Source organism: Euprymna scolopes, chromosome 23 (genome assembly GCF_053919585.1).
Source record: "Euprymna scolopes isolate OS-2025 chromosome 23, ASM5391958v1, whole genome shotgun sequence".
Classification (NCBI taxonomy): domain Eukaryota; kingdom Metazoa; phylum Mollusca; class Cephalopoda; order Sepiida; family Sepiolidae; genus Euprymna; species Euprymna scolopes.
In genome coordinates this window covers 57,120,981-57,141,964 of record NC_136504.1, presented here as the reverse complement: position 1 = coordinate 57,141,964, position 20,984 = coordinate 57,120,981, and the positions used below count along the sequence as shown (strand labels likewise).

General features: G+C 33.3%; 1 protein-coding gene across 1 annotated transcript in view; it reads right to left on the bottom strand.

Annotated features, from left to right (window-relative positions):
- Positions 1-9,004: 9,004 nt before the first annotated feature.
- The window catches only part of LOC145245917 (uncharacterized), a 39,568-nt gene continuing 27,588 nt past the window's right edge, over positions 9,005-20,984 (bottom strand). The window contains exons 7-11 of the mRNA XM_080107659.1: positions 19,772-19,825; positions 18,033-18,080; positions 11,805-11,864; positions 11,263-11,343; positions 9,005-9,510 (exon numbers count right to left, since the gene is read on the bottom strand). Coding sequence (XP_079963785.1) covers positions 9,500-9,510; positions 11,263-11,343; positions 11,805-11,864; positions 18,033-18,080; positions 19,772-19,825 — 254 coding nt within the window. The 3' untranslated portion in view covers positions 9,005-9,499. The remainder of the gene's footprint in view (positions 9,511-11,262; positions 11,344-11,804; positions 11,865-18,032; positions 18,081-19,771; positions 19,826-20,984) is intronic.

Here is a 20,984-nt window from a genome sequence, read left to right as displayed (position 1 = left end):
CAGAGCACATATCCCATTAAAGTACTTGTAAACAGAGATGCAACACTGACGCGATGGGACAGACTTTGGAGATTGACCTATAGCGTGGGGCCTATTAGAGATTTTTTCTTTGTTTTTCTTTTTTTTTTCTTTTTTTTTGCTCAACGATAAAATCCGACTTCTTCGTTTGTGCTTGCTTCTCATTTTCGTCTTTGCTTTGATGAGAGTTTCGCTAATGTGAAAAAGAAAGCAAGAACAATTGTTAAAACATGTTCGAACGTTTGCTGACATTTATTTGATGTGTTGCTACCAGTATTTTGCTTACTTTTCGAGTTTGGAGCGATTATCGAGTCTCACAAGATGACTGTAAAATGTCAGACATTTCGGGTTTGTATTACTGTACACATAGATTCGAAAAAGTTGTCAAAAAACAAATATATAACAAATAAATGTTATCAAAGGCAAGATAAGTTACTTTTCTACCTAACTGGATATATTTCTCGTGCTTTTATTCAATGTAACATGTTTATTCAGCTCTAAAACCATACAGTGTTTACCGATGTATTGGAAAATTCAAGATGGCGTCTGACTCTCTCTTTAAGACGGTTAGTTTCGGAAAAAGTGTTATAAATAAAAAAAATTGGATAAAATACTGTTAAAACTCGCTCAATAAATGTTACCGTGATTAAGGTTGACATATATTCGGCGGTTTTTTAACCGTATTTTGTCTAGTATTTTATTTATAACACCTTTTCCAAAACTTACAGTGTTAAAGAGCGAGTGGGGCGCCATCTTGAATTTTCTAATACATCGGTAAACACTGTATGTTTTTCGAGCTGAATAAACATGTTACATTGAATAAAAACACAAAAAATATATCCAGTTAGGGAGAAAAGTAACTTATCTTGCCTTTGATAAAATTTATTTGTTATATATTTGTTTTTTTACAACTTTTTCGAATCTATGTGTACAGTAATATGAAACCGACATTTCTTTCTTGTTCTAACTTAAAACTGTGCGCTACTTTTGTTTGTGTTAAATAAACGATTAAAATAAGTGAAAACAACAAAAACGTGATCTAGGTAGGTAGAAGAGTAACTTATCTTGCCTTTGGTAACATTCATTTTCTAATATATTTATTCGTTTACTACTTTTTCGTTTTGTTCTATTGAATGCGAAATATTCGCCGTGGAATTTCCACGGGTCACGATTATTTCGTTTGATTAATCTTAAGTATCATAAACACAACTTTGTCGAGCCATTTTAAATCGATTTCATTTAACTTCCGTTTGACCCCGGTTACTTGTATGTGCAGAGAACACCAACCCTTTCCCGCTTTCCTTCCCCCACCTTTCTCTCGTCTTATTGCTTGGTGAAAGCAATGCTTGTGTGTGTGTGTGTGTGTGTGTGTGTGTGTGTGCGCACGCGCGTGTGTGTGTTATGTCTTCACGTGCCAAGGTCAAACGAAGTTTAACTAAAATCCATTTCGTCGTTTCGACAAAATTTAAAAAATAAAAACATTTTTCCCGAGGTGTGGTTAGAGTTTATGAAAATAAATGTTAGCAATAAAAACTTTTTAAAACCAAGTTAGAAAAAAGAAAACAATTTGCTTCCCCCACACAAATTATCGTATTATTGGAGCCCCCGCGTCTAAATTAAGATTCTTCTTTTTTATTAGGTAATGTAATAAACCGTATTTTGGAGTAGGGTGCCTCCTCTCTTGATTTTGGTTTGTATATTTTTCATGTTGCAAAAATTCTTCCGGGAGATCTTTTTAGGATTCTAAAGGTTTTCTTTTTTTTTACACTTTTTATTATCTTCGAAAAATGTACACAAGCAGTTTACGATTTGAAAGGCATCGTTAAAATGATATTTTCCGCGAGTTCTTTCAACTGTATATTTTTATTTCGTCCTATTCAAGTCCAACGTAAACAAGTTCTTGATAAGCCGTTCATCTTAAGTAATCGAATTTACCAAATTTACACTTCTAACGATTACTATGATATTGTCCCATTGACTACTGTATACTCTTTAATCCATCGAGTGGTCTCTGGGCCTTGATAGGTAGTGATTCCTTTGTAAAATAAAAAAAAACATTTCAATACTTTGATGGTGAATCTATAGTCAGTCTGTGCTAATTTTCCTTGCGATATTCGTTTTCAGCATACCTGAACAAACTGAGGGTTTGCCACTTTCGTATGCCGCCTGTTCAAACATGGTCGCCAGTGATTTAGATTTCAAAATACACGCATTAATAAAACTATCACGAAAACTATTTGTCTGTGCTAATTTTCCTTGCGATATTCGTTTTCAGCATACCTGAACAAATCTGAGGGTTTGCCACTTTCGTATGCTGCCTGTTCAAACATGGTCGCCAGTGATTTACATTTCGAAATACACGCATTAATATCTCGAAAACTGTCTGTGCTAATTTTCCTTGCGATATTTGTTTTCAGCATTCCCAAACGATTTTATAATCGACATTTCAAATATTATGCACAAACACACACAAGCACACACACACACGTAAACTCATTGAAAATGTCTACTGTCGATAAGCTAGTTGTAAATTAGATTACTGGCTCTGATGAGTTTTAGTCTAGCCACACTTAATAACTGTGATACAGCGGAACAGTCAGTCTGTTTGGCATAACTCAGTGAAAGTGTCGACTGTCGATTAACTAGTAAATTCGTAAACGCAAAGCCCCTTTAAGAAGAGACTTGAATATAATAATTATTGTTATTATTTGTATTGTTATTCTTATCAGCCAACCTTGCACGTGCGTTGAAAACAGAAATCCATTTCAAACTGAACTTTTTCAACATTCGACTTTTTGTCGCCACCCCGATCTTCGCACCATTACGCTAATAAAATTGTTCTTTGCCTGGGATCAAAATGGTGAATCTCAATTTGAATTGAGAAAGTCAAGCTAAATACAAGGACAATTCGTAATAAACACAGACACACATACAGTCACGCAAACAAACACACACACACAAGTACACACACACACACACACACAAGTACACACACACACACACACACACACACACGCACACACACAAACGGAACGCCGTTCTTAACTTGTGAGGGTTGAGGGTGTTTATTCAGAAAGCCGGAAAGCCGTTCTTAGCATGGGAGAGGTTGGGGTGTTTATTCCGAAAGTCGTTTTTAACATTGGGGAGGTTTAGTGTGTTTATTCAGAAAACCGTTCTTAACATGGGGAGTTTGAGGGTGTTTATTCAGAAACATAGAATTATTTTGAAGATGACCGCTCCAGACAACATGAGACCAGGCCAGCGCCAGAAAAATTTAAAATAAAACTTAGAGAGGCTTATCCCTTTTAATTAAACTGTGAACTCTGGTGGTAACTTTTATTGATTTTTATCACCTAGGTACTAAAACAAGTGTGAGCATTTCAAAAGATTTCTTAAGGCAATAAAAGTAAGTAAACTCTTGGTTATTTCCTTTGTTTGCCATAATTTACCAATAAAATAATTCTATTGGACCCATAAATCCTCGTTCCTTGCCCCTTATTTTCATGTTTTTTTTTTTGTTTTTTTTTTGCTCAGCATTTTTATTGGAAGGGAACCATACTCCGAACTTCTTCCCGTTTTCTTGGTGCTTCCACTTAGATACCATTCCCATTTAGAGATTGACCTACTTGTTTTCATTTCTGACCAAACCAGAATTAAAGATAGATAGATAGATAGAAATCGAATTTAAACCTAATTGATAATCATCCACACACGGACTGTTCCGTTGTATTACAGTTCGTTAACAGATATTATACATTGATGGTCTTTTGATTTGATGTCTTTTATTTTTATTCATTTTTTATTTATCTTATTTTTTTTTATTTTTATTTAACATTTGCTGTTTTTTATTAAATTGTTAGGTGAAAGTACGGAATATCTACAAAACGCCCTCCTCCTCTACCCATTTTAAGAAGAACTTTCGGAATGCCCCTTCCAATCTCTCTATATTAAAAACCTTTGACCTTGACTTTTGTTTCTGACCGTGACCTTGACCTTTTACATTTGTGCATACGTGACCTTGATATATGGCCGTGGAGGGGGAGGCGGGAGGAAGCCATTAGTGTTTGTCAGCACTCAGTTTTTGACTTTTTGGTAAAAATCTCGCGCTTTTTGACAGTTTCCGGCTTGACCTTTGACCTTGACCTTCGTTTTTTGACCGTAACCTTAACCCCTGAGGTTTGCCCTTTATGCATACGTGACTTTGACCTATGGCCGCTGTGAAAAAATTTGGAGGGAATAATTCACAAAGTTTAAAATAATGTTAAAGGAAAACTGCTGTGAAAATAGTTCAGCCTCATCCGTTGCTGTGCAAGCGACTTATTAGAGATTGGATTGTAGGGTACTTGTTGCTTTTTCATTGTTCAACGTACTGTTACCGATTTTCCATGAATCGTGAATTCCTAATTGCTGTGTGGAGATACAATTTTTTATCATCTTAGGATACCTACTCTTAGCTGCTGCTATTACAACTTAACAGTGATTTCTTGATGGTAACCATTAATGTCTATTTTCAAATAGGTTAAAGTGGGGTGTTTGTTGCCTATGCGCAATTGCTGCACTGAAAATTCTTCTATGTCTGATGTAACCCATTCAATTTACCTCCTTAGCACACTGTTCAGCATGGAGAGAAAAAATTTTTTGTCCAAGTTGCATCTCTTATTAGATCTGTAATGTATTTCCCAATGAACAGATTTGTAATGTATTTGTTATTTTGAATAACGACGCTTCAGTTTGAGGTTGGAGATTGTATTGATATTAACCAATCTTCCAGGGTGATCAACATTCAAGAGTGAGCTGCGGGCATATGTCACATAAGCTTCGGGTGTAGTTGTCAAGAATAGATCGAGAAGAGATGATTGCTTGTGTCAGGATCTGGGAGGCGGGTTTGGTACGTGACTGCCTGTGTAAGGGAATGTGAAATCAGGCAGCTACGCATGCTGATATCAGCTGGGCCTGTGAAGCTCGATAAACCTAGCCAATTTTATGGTGGTAATGTCCATCAAATACACGAATTTGGCCGCTCGGATCCGATGAAATTCTTGTGTTAATGCTACACTAAATGTAGTCAAGATTAACAGGGAATGCTAAAGTAAATGGAGGTAATTGACGCTATATTGTAAAGTTTATCGAATGATATACAAATTCTACATGAAATTGTTAAGTTAAATGAATAGGTACTAGAGATATAGAGTCCGATCCATTGTATATGATTGTCAGATTCTTTACAGCAAAGTAAACGGTATCCTGGATAAAATGCTTAAAGATTGGGAAGTTTAGGTTAGTTTCGCTTAGTGCTAGTGATGTTTCTGGAGTTTACATCGAGAAAGGATTCCATATGAGAAAGTTTGGTTTTAGATCCCCAGAGATTTGTGAACTTTGGCCTTAAAGGAGAAAGCAGTTTGTTAATTTTTAGTGAGCGCCTGGCCTGATCGTTTTACTATGTGCATATGTTTGTTTTTAATTTTTTATAGAGTAAGTTTTTTCACAGTGTATATTTGTAAGGTGCTAAAACCAGAATCATACAAGTAAATTATTAGCCGAATCTGTATTAAGGAGTAGTAGTAGCCTCGGACAAACCCACTAGAGATGAATGAATGTACCTTTTTATTCACAACATGACATAGCATTTATCCAGTTACCAATATATATATATATATATATATATATATATATATATATATATATATATATATATATATATATATATACAGGGTGACCCCCCCCCCCAAAAAAAAAACCAAATAGAGGTCATCTAGAACATATGCTATAGAACGGAGAAAAAAAGGCCAAAGACCCTAGTGTTTTGATGTGATGTTTTGAATATAATAAACTAGTTATGACCAAAGTTTCATTTCATTCAGACAAAACAGTAAGAAACGGGGCCTAATTAGAGTTGGGGCCAGTTTTTTGGGTCACCCATATGTATATGTATATATATATATATATACTATAACGTTGCTGTATTTCAATAGCTTTCCCCCAACGTTTTCCATACATTTTTTTATACACAGAGTACACCACATATCAAGGTCCAGAGGCCACTCGAGGATAAGGGTAAATGGATGTACAGTTGTCAATGGGATTATAGCTTAGTAATAGTAAGTAATGGAAATTTGGTAAATTGGATTACTTAAGGGGACGGTTCATCAAGAATTTGTTTACGTTGGACTTTAAGACAAATTGTAGTCAGCTGAAAAGCAAGCAACGGAAGAGTTCCACAGGCGTGCAGTTCTAAGAAAGAAACTTTGTTCATGGAATCTACGTTCAGGTTTAGGGACAGATAAAGAGTAGGGGAAATTATTGATAGTGGTTTTGGCTAGACAAGTGTTTTTCGTGAAAGTTTGGCAAGGGGGGAACCATAGATTGGCGCTCAGATGAGCACTTGGTATGAAAACAACGATAAAGCAGAGACAGGCTCGCAACGTCTCTTCTGTGGGAAAGAGGTTGCAGGGAAGAGGAAAGGGCATCCCCTTGTGAGAAAGAGGGATAAATAAATACCTGGTCAGAGATAGGTTAGTTTGGGAATGAATGTAAAGCCGTTCATCACATGCCAACATGTAAAATAAACATTAAACAGAATATGATTGTATACAAATGTACATTTCTGCTGCTCAGTAGTGAGTCATGGTAAAAAAAACGAGAGGGAGGGGGACATAAAGAGGAGAAAAAATGGGAGTAGACAGACCTTATACTAGTGATGGCAGACATGTTCAACATTCAGACAGAAAAATGTTTACAAAAGAAAAAATGAATGTATTCGTGTCAACAACGATGACATCAGCTCATGACAAGATTTACAACGACGATAACATCATATATATATATATATATATATATATATATATATATATATATATATATATATATATATATATATATATATTGCAATTAGGAAGGGAAGACTTTTATGATGCATGATTAAAAGTAAATTTGTATATATATATAAATATATATATATCTTCTCTCCAAAAAAGTGGGAATGAAGGGGGAAGAGGAGAGGTAAGAAAAAGGAATGGGGAGTCAGCTGACCGGTTTCAACCCTCGCTTTTCAAAGCTGTATCGAGGGAATTTTTAAAATAAAGAATGAAAGCGATTAAAATGGCGTTTTATTTAATTTGCGGGGAGAAAAAAAAAGTGGGAAAACGATTAAAATAAAACAACGTTATGGACGAATACCCTAGAGATTAATTCGTCCATAACGTTGTTTTAAAGGAATTTAACGTTATGTTTAATACCGGGCAACGCCAGGTACATCTGCTACTATATACAAAAGCAATTAATAGAAAGCAGTTCAATGCAGAAGTGTAACAAATCAGAATAAACTGAAGCTAATTAAAACAATGGTGGATGAACCTATACAGATTTACATCTTATTAATGCATTAATGTATATGCATTTTTATACTTGTAGCATTGTATTGTGTTCTTACTTGCGTCAGTATAGTCAGATGGAGTTTCCATATTGTATGATATTTCCTCAGATACGCGTTAGAATATAGTTCAGACGTGCGTGCGGTGACTGAATCTTTATAGTCAAAACCTCTTTTCAAAAATTTATCTGATTGAATATTCCAACGAAAAAAAAGTAAATAAATTAGATTTACCTTGCTTCTAAAATTGCCCGTACCATTTACAAGGAAACAAGTAAATTACACATTCAAGTTTTTTTTACCCACTTGTATGTAATTTTTTAATCGATGACTACACCCATCTATCTATCTATCTATCTATCTATTTATCTATCTATCTATGTCTCTCTCTCTTTATATATATATATATATATATATATATATATATATATATATATATATATATATATATATATGGGGATGTGTGTGTGTGTGTGGATGTGAAAACAGCGAAAGGAAAGAAATCAAACACAAGACAACAATATCAAAAGTCTGATTTTTGACCGGTTTCTCTTCGGATCAACGAACATCTTCAGTAAAAAAAAAAGATTTTAAATTTATTAAAACTTAAAAACATGAGAAAAAAGTCTCCTTTTGTTTAATCGGTTTTTCTTTTTGTATTTTTTTACACATCCGGTAATGGGCGAGAGAGAGAGAGAGGTATATGTAGGTATATATATGTATATATGTATATATATACATATATATATATGTATATATATACATACATATATACATATTCATACATATATATATGCATATACATATATATACATACACACACAGATATATATATATATATATATATATATATATATATATATACATATACTTGGTAAAACTGGTAATTAGTAAAAACCTAAACAGAGTGCTCATTACTATTGTTAACTTACAACCATTTTTGGAAGGTCTGACGAGGCTGTTGGATCGTAAAGAGAGTGACCGAAATGCAATATTTGACTTTTAGTCCCTTATGATTTAGTTATGTGTACTTCGATGTTGTAGGTTTAGCAATTCAAAAATAGAAAATTATACCAAAAAAAAAAAAAAAAAAAACTAAAAAAAAAAAAAAAAACTAAACAAAAAAAAAAAACAACAAAAAACAGCAAATAGCTGTTACCAGCCAGTGTAAAATTTATTCTTCCACTGATTCATATATTTGTATCAGCTATATGTTTTGTTTCTATCGATGTTTCGTAATGAGTAAAATCCGGTGCCATCTTGAATACGTCGATTTTATATGAAATTTATTTGGGAAAGTGCCCGGAAATAAATGTCGTTGTTACAAAAGAGGAGTCGAGTTATTATGTGTCTTATGTTCCTTGCGAAGTAGACAGCATACAAGGTGTTGGGTCTACGTGTGTAAAGGTAACTTTACACACGTTATATAAAGCCTTAGCATCAACCCTGCAAGGATATCTGATATAATAGAGAAAATATAACAAAAAAAAAAAAAAAAAAACACCATGTAATATCATTATTCGTATTTATTAGGATTCAAAATCAGGACTATCTTAATAAAAAATAATTATATATATATATATATATATATATATATATATATATATATATATATATATATATAATTGTTTCAAAATCTCAGAAATTGCTCAATACTGCTCGATCTTTTTAATATAAAACAGTATAAGTTCCTTTTCAAGCAATTCAATGAAAAAACATAAACAATTATATTTCTTGAACTCAATTTGCCGCCTCAAAATCTGTTGACATTAAAATATGAAAATGAGGCCACTAATAAGAATGGCACAAGAGTTAGTAAAACTGCCAAACGGTATTTTCTTTATTACGATTCTTTGGTGAAATAATTATCGAATATGCCTTTTATACTTCGTTAATGCTTTCAAGCCAAATTAGGTAAAAAATAATGTCGTCAGTTCTTTGGCCGGTGTTAACAATCTTCCAATATAGTCCTGGTGTTATTTTGCTTCCTAAAGCAAGATTTTTTGTTTTAAACTCGAAATGACTGATTCCCGAAATACACTTTTGAATGAAGATTTTGTTAATATCATCTCATTTCGTCTTGTTCATTCACCAGTCTGTTCTCGTCTCTGTTTAATATTTAACTGAAATCAGAGAAAAAAGAAAACATTAAAATATACATTAGCATACTAGGCGATATATACAGCGTTATCAATATAGTTAAACATAATTGTAATCAATTTTATGCAGTGGAACTGCACCAAAGTAAGTGGAGATTATGTTAATTAGTATGAATATTGGTAAGGGTTACATAGTACATTTCTGGATAACCCAGCAGCAAACGGAAATAAACCCGGCTTCAGATGGCGTGATTGAATTGGGGAGGGGGGCAAGGTCAACGGTTATTCCTAAACATCTCTTGGGAATGTGGCATAGCGTATTTATGTAGCAACCTGAGGTAATTTAAAGAGTGTATACATTTTATTGGGACATCCTAAAATTGGATTCTGCATTTTTGGATTTTACCGTCATTGGATAGTTTACCTTTCACCAGACTATCCATTCACGTGAAATCACATTTTTATTCACCCTATTCCCTCTGCTTCACTTTTTGTTATCAAGTAAGATCTATGATTTATTTGTAGTTTCATCAAATACTTTTGCAAGCAAATTCCGATCCCGCATTTTGCTAAATCCTACCCTCTGATGATAAGGAAAGTATTTCTTTGAAACTCCGCGGATTAAGGATTATCCACTTATTTAGTTTTTCGTTTTTAAAATTAAATAAATTTTTAACTCATTTCAAAGTGTTTTTAACATGTTTTATTAACTATTTGTTCTTATATATATACACATATATACATATATACACATATATATGTATACATATATATATATACATATATATACACATATATATACACATATATATACACATATATATACATATATATATATATACATATATATACATATATCTACATATATATATGTATATATATATAAGGATTAATTATGTAAAAACTATATGCTACATAACGTCAAGGGTGTGAATTCCATAAAAAAACGTTGATTTAATTCGAATAAAATAAAATACACATCAACTGTTTTTTCTTTTCTTCTTTTTTTTGCCATGATGTAAACTTCGAAAAAGAAAAGCGCACTTGATTTTCAAAATACAACCGCTGAGATATAACGCGCGGCTCTTTACAAACAGACTTTTCTTTCTCCAAGTTTCCATCATGAGAAAAAAAGAAGAAAAGCAAAAAAACAAAACAAAAAAACCCCCGAAAAAACAACATACTGAAGATGGAGTTTAGCTCCGAAATATATTTATGTTATAAATTTAACAACAAGTAAAATATTTGTTTATTTTCCTAATATTACGTTGTGATTTGGCTTTCAAGCGCACTTGATGCGTATTTTATGTTATTATATGTGACATATTTCACAGATGTACCATGGTTTCATTGCAGTGATTATACCCAATTAAGTGCGTCAGGGGATATTTTTGTTAGTGTCTTTTGTGGCGTGTCCATTTTCTGTATAATGCCGTCACAATACTTCGAAATATTTAATAACCTTTGCATTCAATAAAAATAAAATCTCATGCCAATCAGCTAGTCATTAATATTTTCAGTATAATTAATTTTTGATATATTTATGATAAAAAGAATAAAATTAAATATTTACATGAGAATGAATTAGAAGTAAAAAGCTGTTATGTCGCTATTTATATTTACACGTGTTCTAATTTTCGAGCTCATACAACTATGAAAGAAATACTGATGTAATATAATACGCGACAACAAACAAAGAAGGTTTTCGCATCCTATGGGCTGACTTTTATTTAGAAAGAAATTTTAAAAAATTCACCACAGAAAACTGCGACTTACTTATTTGGTGATCAACATAAGTATTATAACCATAAATGTGGCTGACATCACCATGGTAACATTTTCGGCAGCATTTTAATCCTGGAAAACAAAACACGAACAATCAACTTCTTTATCCCGTTAGAAAATGTTACATACAACAGATACCTAGGTCGTTCCGAAAGTAATGCATCCTATTTCATTTAACTAAAATGAAAAGTTGAAGAGCTACAAGACGAAAGTAGTACCATAAAACAGGCGACCGTTTGTGCCACAGAATTTATTTTTTTTCTCCATAGTCATCGTCATTCTCAATGCACTTTTGTAACAATGCGATGGTGGCTGTTCATGGCCGTCCGGAGCTCACTTTGTCACTTGCATCTCTGTCACCACTCTGAAATCAGCGAACCCATCTCTTACCTATGCTGACATCATTTGCATTCCAGCTACTTGTCAAAGTACATGTTTTCTAAAGTTGGCCTACCCGACGAGCTAGTATTTTAATAAAATCACACAAATTCTCATGAAATAAATTAAAATAAAAAAGAGCAGAATATAATTACCATCTCCGCACTTCTTGTATGCTGGGAATTCATAACAGATTCTGTTTCCCATGCAAGCAACTGAAATAGATATTAATACATAAGTCATAAGAAATATTCTGAAAAAAAAAATCCATAAAAAACCCCCTGAATATATGTAAAATATCACGGGGAAGGGGTTGCCAGTTTATTGTGTATACGTTTTTTAAGGCTATCTTAGAAACTGAGTGATATGTCAAATAATTCATATTATTATATAATAAATTCGATCAGTAACTTTGGTTTTGATAACTCGTATCATACAGGCAATCGGAAGAGCTACCCCCATCCCACAAACAGTCATAATACTTCATCCTGGCACCCACAGCATCGGGAACTTACTATAAAAAATTTTCCGATATTCAACACCAAAACTATTTACCGGAAAAGAAAACTGACATATATTATTGGTTCATCGACTTAGTTTTTTTATTGGAATTTCTTGAGATGAGTAATTTGTGTATTTATTTATTTGCGGACTGTTATCCTCATCTTCATAGTTTTTGTTTCACCACGTTTCGACCAATTCATCCTCTGACCTTCTTCAGGTGATTAACCGCCACGGGATAGGAATGTTGAGTCTCGTAACTCTATCCACAGCAATTACTGCCTTCCATGGTTGTTATTGTCTCATCACGTTCTGGCCAACTAAACCTCTGGCCGGATTTGGGTAGGATTGAAACCGCTATTTTCAGACTATGTTCACCTCGAACTGTAGAAATTCAACGCTTCTATCTACTGCGCCACGGACACAATCAAGGTTGGATTTTATGGTCTAAGTTTTCGTTCTTATCTGGTCTTCACCAGCAACTACAACTATGAAGATGAGGATAACACTCCAAAAATAAATGAATACATAAATCTGACATCTATTTGATATAGCCCCAACCCAAACCCCAAAGCAAAGATAATGGAAACTTTTGCATACACCTTGCTGTGATTATGTAGACCGATTCGGGATACTGAAGCGAACATGGCTGCAACATGTTTTATCCTGTCTCTCATAAATCCCCATTTACATTATGGTGCCAGCCTGTGCGATAGTTAACCGGAGTATAAAAATGCTGCACGACCTCGTGTGCTTTCGGCATATATATATATATATATATATATATATATATATATATATATATATATATATATATATAATATATATATATATATATAATATATATATATATATATATATATATAATGTATATATATATATATATATATATAATGTGTATATATATATATATATATATATATATATATATATATATATATATATGAGATATTTGTAATATTGAGGGAACTGTTAGGCACATGTGTTTCGAGAAAAAAATAACCAGCAGCCCCTTGTAAGTGTGAATGTTATGAAATATAATGAATTCATCGCCAAAGACACACACACACACACACACACACATACATACATACATACATACATACATACATACATACGTGGGTATAATAAAATTCTTGATGTTTTTCCTTTTTTTTTTTAAAAGAAACTTCGCCACTGATGATCTGGGGAAAAAGTATTGATCGAATTCGTCTGGTCCAAATTCCATCAAATGATGCTTATGACGATAATGATGCTAATGATGTTACAAAGCACTTGGTAATTTGATCAATATCATTCATTAAGTTCTTTTTCAGTCACCCTCCACTCTATAATAAAGACCAAGATGTATCTATTTGTATGTACTTCCATTCCATCACACTAAATTTAGCGAGTGAAACACGTGATATTTCTAAGTCCTTATGTGAAACCATTTTACGTGTTGAGGGAAAGCGAGAAAGCAAATTGCAAGTCAGGTCAGCTCTCACCGCTTGAAATAAATTCGGAAAGAAATCCTCCATGTTATGAAAAAATTTCAACGGTTGGTGTTTTGTTCTAAAAAAATGCGAGTGTAAACAATATTGGAAAACGATTATTTTCCCGCCGTTTTTAACAGAGCATGTACGCTTGTATTTGTATATTTCTTCAACGTCTCTGCTACTTTCCGTCCGTATTTCTGGCCTTTGTGTTTCATCTTGGAAACTGTCCATAGATTAATGTCCAACACTGAAATGAATAAATAAAACAGAATTAACAGAAATCCACAATTTAAAAAATTTGAAAAAAAACAAACAAAAAAAACAAAAACAATAAACGAAAACAAAAATAAAACATTTTTTTTAAATTTAAATAATGAAACAATGAATAAAACAGAAAACTAATTTTGAAATGGGAGTGTGCATTTTTTTCTGTTCTCCTCTTTAAACCCTCTTTTACACAAAAGACCTTTTGCTAGCCTCACTCAGCTGTATCATTATGTTTATGGTATGCAGCAAGAACCTGTCTGGCAACAGACACAGCAAAGAACCTCCCTCGCCTATGCTCACATGGTGTGTTTATAAATAAAAATGCAACAAGTCGTCGTAAACGAGAGCAAAAGCAATAATGTTTCAGCAATGTTCCTGTTGGACATTTTGGCAAAAAATATTCACAAATCAACAAGAAAACTATATTAGTTAGAGTACTCTTTATTTGCTGTTATATTCATACTATTTTGGCCGATGTAACCTCAGACCTTCTTCAAGTGTATCTTTTCTAACTTAGTAACCTAATAGTTCTTTTTTGTGTATCTTTGAAGTGTGTGACCACAGAACGGTACCATAAATTCTTATGCAATCTATTACATTATGGCCGGGAAGCGGGACAGTACTACTGTCAAAGGAAAAGTAATGCGTCCCTTATCTCTCCTGGTCTCTGGGAAACCTTTGGGCATGGTTCAGAACCCATTTACCCCCTCCCCGTACTCGTCTCGATCAGGATAAGGTGAGGTCATGAAAAGCAGGTGATTGATGTAATACGGAAGTAAACAGAAATAATTCTGGTTTCATATTTCTGTGTGCTGAGCAGACGATCCCTCTGGGTACAATGGTCAGGAAAATCGCCCAGTATGAGCACTGCTCGGGCAGAAAGAAACTGCAAATAAAGCTATGGCAATACATCAAACTCTTTATTCAGGAAACACCATGAATAGGGTTCTAAATCAGAACATCATGGATGTAGGGATGAGAAGCATGGAATTAATGAATGCCTCGAGGGAGATAGATAGATGAAAAGCTTTAGCCGTCAACACCTGTACCAGACAGGACAAAACTTGATGATTGCATTATTGTTGTTTTTGACATTTTTCTCGTTACAAAAAACAAACAAAAAAAACAAAAACAAAACAAAAACAAAAAAAAACTTCATACATTATATATCCCTCCATAACTTAAATCAAAATAACTCAATGAAATTAAACGAATAATTAAAAACCAAAATAAAATTAACTACATATAAAAAACCTCTTTAACGACACGACAAAATTGCTCCTGACGATGATTAATGATCGAAAGCGCTAAGGAAAATAGCCGAACAAATAATTACTCCGCAACCTAATAGAGAACTTAGCAACAGAAACGAAAAAGAAGAAGAAAGAAAACCCTGTCATATTTGACTCCCCCTCTCACTCTCTCTCTCTCTCTCTCTCTCTCTCTCTCTCTATATATATATATATATATATATATATATATATATATATATATATATATATATATATATATATATATATGCATGCGAAAGTGTTATAAATCTAATTTCTTTACACTGAAACGTTTAGAATAAAAGGACGAATATTTTAAATTTAGTTTTCGATAAATAGATTATTTTAATTGAAAGCAGAAAGAAATTATGCCACTATCATATAATGTAAAACATAATTGTCGAGTTTAGTTGTGTGTTCAAATGCAACACATTTTGTATTGGTAGTTTCGTAATTTTGAAAATGGCGTTCATCGCATTTTGCACTTGAACTCTTCAAATACTAGTTGTTTGGAATTTTTTTTACGAAGAATAAATTCCCCTACATCTCTTAGACCACTCTTTAATGCTGGAAGAGACTAGGAAAGTGTTATTCTATGCAGCTTTGGAGTTCAGTCGAGCATCTGCTATAAAAGTGATTTAAATATAAAGGATAAGCTATCCTTTAAAAGGCCACAGATATTTAACTTTTATAGTAGACTAGAGGGGTACCCGGCGTTGCCCGGGTTTTTAGAGGCGTGCGTGTGTGTGTGTTTGCGGAGGAGGTAAAATGATTACAAAGCGAAGTAATAACCCTGTTTAAATATTTGGTATTTTTTTAGATTAGGTCTACCTCCACAATTTTCTTTTAAATGACGACTTAGATAGGTTTTCGACTATGCTGAATACTGAAATCGCATTGAGATTTTGCCGAAAGAAGTAGTTATTGAGATATAAATTTTTTTTATGCATTGTATTCTTTGGTGGCCATCTTTGTTACGCGCGTAGATTTGTTTATGGCGCGCGCACGCGCGTAATACAGACGGCCGCCAAAGAATACAATGCATAATACAACTTTTTATATCTCGATAACTACTTATTTCTGCAAAATTTCAATGCGATTTCCGTATTCAGCATAGTAAAAAACCTATAAGCGTCGTCATTTAAAAGAAAATTGTGGAGGTGGACATAATCTAAAAATTTACCAAATATTATATAAAAAAAGCTAAAACTTCTAAAAAAAAACAAAAAAAAAAACGAACGTTCCAGCGGTGCCCAAGTGTTTCAAAAACAAAACAAAAAAAAGTTTGAGGGAGGAGAGGTCCGAACTCGAATACTTGAGGCGAAAGCGAAATAAAGAAAGGTTATGAATAAACTAAAAAGTGAATTAGGTCAAATATCAATCCCGCAGTCAAGTTTGTTTTGGTTTAGTGTCGCAACATGTCGTCCCCATAAAAAATAGGGGTGTCCATATGAAAGCAATTGCAACCCCATTGATCAAAAGCTGATTGCTTTCTGGACATTCCGGCGCGAAAGCCGAGAACACGCTGTTTGAATTTAGTTTCACTTTATTTATACTAAAAAGCCGGACAAACAGGCGACACAGCGAAATAGCGCAATTTTTTATGGTCGATGTAAATAAATCTACACCCGACACGCGTTCCCAAATCCTAGATATCTAGGAGGTATACAAATACTTCTAAGCGATAGTAACCCACCCCCCGAAAATTGCGGCGAAAAAAGCCTTTGCGAGACATACATAAAATTATCACACACATTTTGCCTTTTATATATATAGATGGTCGACTGAGCTCCAATCTCTTGTCCATGCCACTCCATAAAATATTCACAAAAAACAAACAAAAAAAATCGTCAAACTACAACTACAGCAAAAATTTCCTTTCTTATGTACTTAAAACTAAATCAAAACTTCCATGAACAAAGTTTCTTCGCAGGACCTTTCCACCCGTTGAATATATCACGCGGTTGTCTTCCAACTGACTTCAGCATAGACGTTTTCAAGTCTAATGTTGACAAATTCTTTTCGAGCTGCCGACTTGAATAATAAATTCCATCCATTGTTTTCAATGCTATTAAGATGTTGTTCACCGTAATTATTAACTTATTAACTTTTATTTTCGAGTGGCTTTTTGGTCTTGATAAGAGGTGACTCACTAATAAAAACTAGTATGGACGATTAGTCTAGAACAATTCTTCAAATAATAGGAGGATTCTAAATTGAAATTTCTGACCATGCGGATCTCTAACACTCGAGTGCGTCCATGATGCTTTTAAGACAACTAGACATTTTAGTCCGTTTAAACTGGGGAAAAGTTATAGCCCGTTGACTAAGAATGACTGCTTTGTGCCGAGCTAATGGTTGAATATGGTTTTATTTGTGTTCAATTTTACATTTAATACTATTTCAGCGAGATCGGTCCAGTAGTTTTCGATAAAACTTCTAGAGTAAATGTGGTATTGTTACGACAAATATCTATTAGCCCCTTTAAAACCTAACCGTACATCAAACGGATATCATAATGCTTAGTTCACAGCACCTTATCATAATAAAGATCTGTACAAAAACTCAGCCAGATCAGCATAGTAGTTTCCAAGAGCAAGTGGAACGGACAGACAAACAGATAGACAGACAGGCTAAAAGAAATATAATATAGATAATATAGATGTTAGAGAGGATAAACAATGCATGTAATTTGCTATTTAGAAAACCGTCTTGTAGATCCGTCTACTTAAATAATGAATTTCTCAGTTCGTTTCCAGTCCTATTAGTGTAATTAATCATCAGTTGATAATCTTATGAACCATTATCTTTGAGTTGTTTTTGGACCTTGATAAGCGATGTAAAAAAATCGTGGCACTTACCTCACCTTCCAATTTTATTGGTCTCCTGCACATTCCACGACAGCAGAGTTGACCTACAAATAGACATAAAATCGGCACAAGAATAAATTTGGATTTGCTACCTAACTATGTAATCTTGTATTACATGAAAATATTAGCGGGATCCATGGAAATTATCCTTCGTATATAATATATTCATGCAAGGTAAGCTGTCAAAAATGACCCCCCCCAAAAAAAAACGTAAAAAAAAGAAAACTCATAAAAACTACGGAAACGGTCGAAGGACAGCCTGAAGGTCTCTTTCAAGCAGTTTAATTTGTATACGAACCCGTGGGAAAACGTAGCCCAAGTCATAAAGAGGCTACAATTGCTGAATCTGCATGCATTAAAAAACGTGAGAGGATACGTACTATAAATAAACAAATAATAGATAAATCAGCACGTTAGCTACAGAATACATGTCTTACATGCAGGAGAATCTTGAGAGCTCGAATCGAACTGACAAATTATCTCCGGAAAAATTGCATCATCATGGTCATCTTCGCAGGCGATGGACGAACGTTATGATTTCTGCAGTGCTTAGAAATATTTCCATTCTACAGATGTCCGGCACGAACGCAGACCTCGCGATATTATTACACCATCTTTTATCAAACAGAAGCATACTTTTCTAAGTATTCCGATCAATGTAATTTCAAAATATATCTGATTATGGCTGTATATCGCCAAAACCCTTGTGAATTTTTGTGAGATATTTCCATTGTATGGACGTCCTGTGCAAACGCAGATCCCACAATATTATTGAATTTTTTGGGGGGGGGCCAGAACATAAAGTAAACTTTGTATATTAGCTCAAAGGGCGATCAACTATTTAGTTTGAGCCTAACGTTCGATACAAAAGCTTCTTCAGATTAAACAAGTGAAGCATGCATGGTGCCCTGTGAGTGCACAGAGAACGAAGCTTAAAAAATGCCCCCCCTCCGTTTAGCCCCCAAAGTCTCCAGACGACATCAAATCCAGGTTAAAATGAACAAACGGTGCAGTTTTAGGCCTTATCATATGTAAATTTGAGTTCTGCACAATGCAAAAAAAAAAAAAAAAAAAAAAGAAATGACTAAGTCCATCATTTGCCCCCCCACACATTTAACCCCAAAAGTCCCCAAGGCCTTAAAATATTTAAATTTGGGTTCAGCACCATGAAAAACTACTAAATAGAGATAGACAGAAAATTTTGGACAAATATGGTAAAATAGTCCCAAAAATAGAGTGTTTTTATTAGCCCTAAAAAAGCCCCTAGGGCACACCCAAGAGTTATCACGAAGTATAGATAAACAAAATTATATAGAAATCAGTTAGTTACAACATTTTAGAAAGTTTTATAAAAATCCAAGGCATCTTTTTTTTTTTAATAAGCACAATGTTAGTCATTTTATCACGAAAGGCATCACTAGGGGTGAGGGCAACCGGAGTTTTCCCGGGAAATCCGGTCTGTTACTTTTTTACTCGCATAATGTTTAATGTTTGTGCAAAATTTCCAAAAATTCCAAGGCGTAGTTATTGAGAAAGGTGCGGACAGACGAACGGACGAGGGTGAATTTTAGGTCCGCCCTCCTTTTGTGGGGGACCAATAAACATTCGTAAAATGTGAACCGATAGAAAGTGGACAAAGGCAACTAGTACTTAATGATCTGATGATTGTCGGTTGACAGAGTGTATGTGTCTTCCCGATGGTTTAATATAACTGTTGCAAGTTACTTTTACTTACCACGTCGGCAATCTTTATCCTTCTTGCATGGCCTGTAGCGGAGTCTTCTTACATCTAAGGATATAAAAGAGATAGTTTTAGAAAATTCTCCTGTTTTAGATAAAAAAAAAGTTACATGATGGTATTTTTAACAGTAAAATAAAATTGTGATAATTCAACCCATTGACAACAATACACCAGTTTTTAATGATTTAAATGAATGAATTTGGGGCGATTGGATAGAAAGAGAAAACAATGGTGTTGTTGTTGAGCAGAAAAATACCTTCTGTTTAGTTTGGTAATAATAAACAGGCAGTAGAATAAGCCCCGACTGGAAGTCAGCAAAAAACGGTGTTAGACCAAAATAGGTTCTGGATATAAAATACTTTTCGTTACTTCCGGTTTAGGTTAAAAATAAAAATAAAAAATAAATAAAAAGAAAATAAAACAATGCAAAACAAAAGCATTCAAACAGTTTCTACGACTTTTTTTTTCGGAAGAATTAGTATTTTAAGTCTTTTCTTTTTACGAATATAATTTCATTTTTAATCATAAAATATTTAGTAAAATTGTTTTAGATTAAAATATTTAACATTATTTAATTTATTTAGGAGATATAAGATAAAAAATGTAAACATTTTGTTTACAAAAAAGAATTACTAAGGGAGATCGTTTGATATTATTTCGAAAATATCATAAAATGTTTTCTTTTTTTAATAATAGAAATATTTAATAAAATTGTTAATAATAAAAATATTTAATACAGTTGATTTTAAAGAGAAATTCTACGACTTTTTAAAAAGCATAAATCTAATTAATGACGCCATCTCCTTAGCAATAATCCTACTGACGTATGTCCGACGCAAGAGAAACTATCGGAAGTAACGACTGAAATTACTTATGAAGTTTGATTATTATATGTTTTAATTAAAATCAATTTCATTAATTATTTTAATTAAAACCAGTTCTCCAAATTATACAATAAATATATGTTTATATAAGCATACATATAAAATTATTGAAATAAAAACAAATGAAATTATTTAAATCAAAATAACAAAATTTTAAACATTACAAAAAAAAACAAACAAAAACAAACAAACAAAAAAAAAGCAAACCAAAATATGTATACAATACATAATAAAAACGAAGGAACTGATTTGCCGTGGCACAGCTTCCGCTAGCGCTCCGCAGAAAATTAGAAAGTACGTTATTTGATTATAACCCGCTTTTA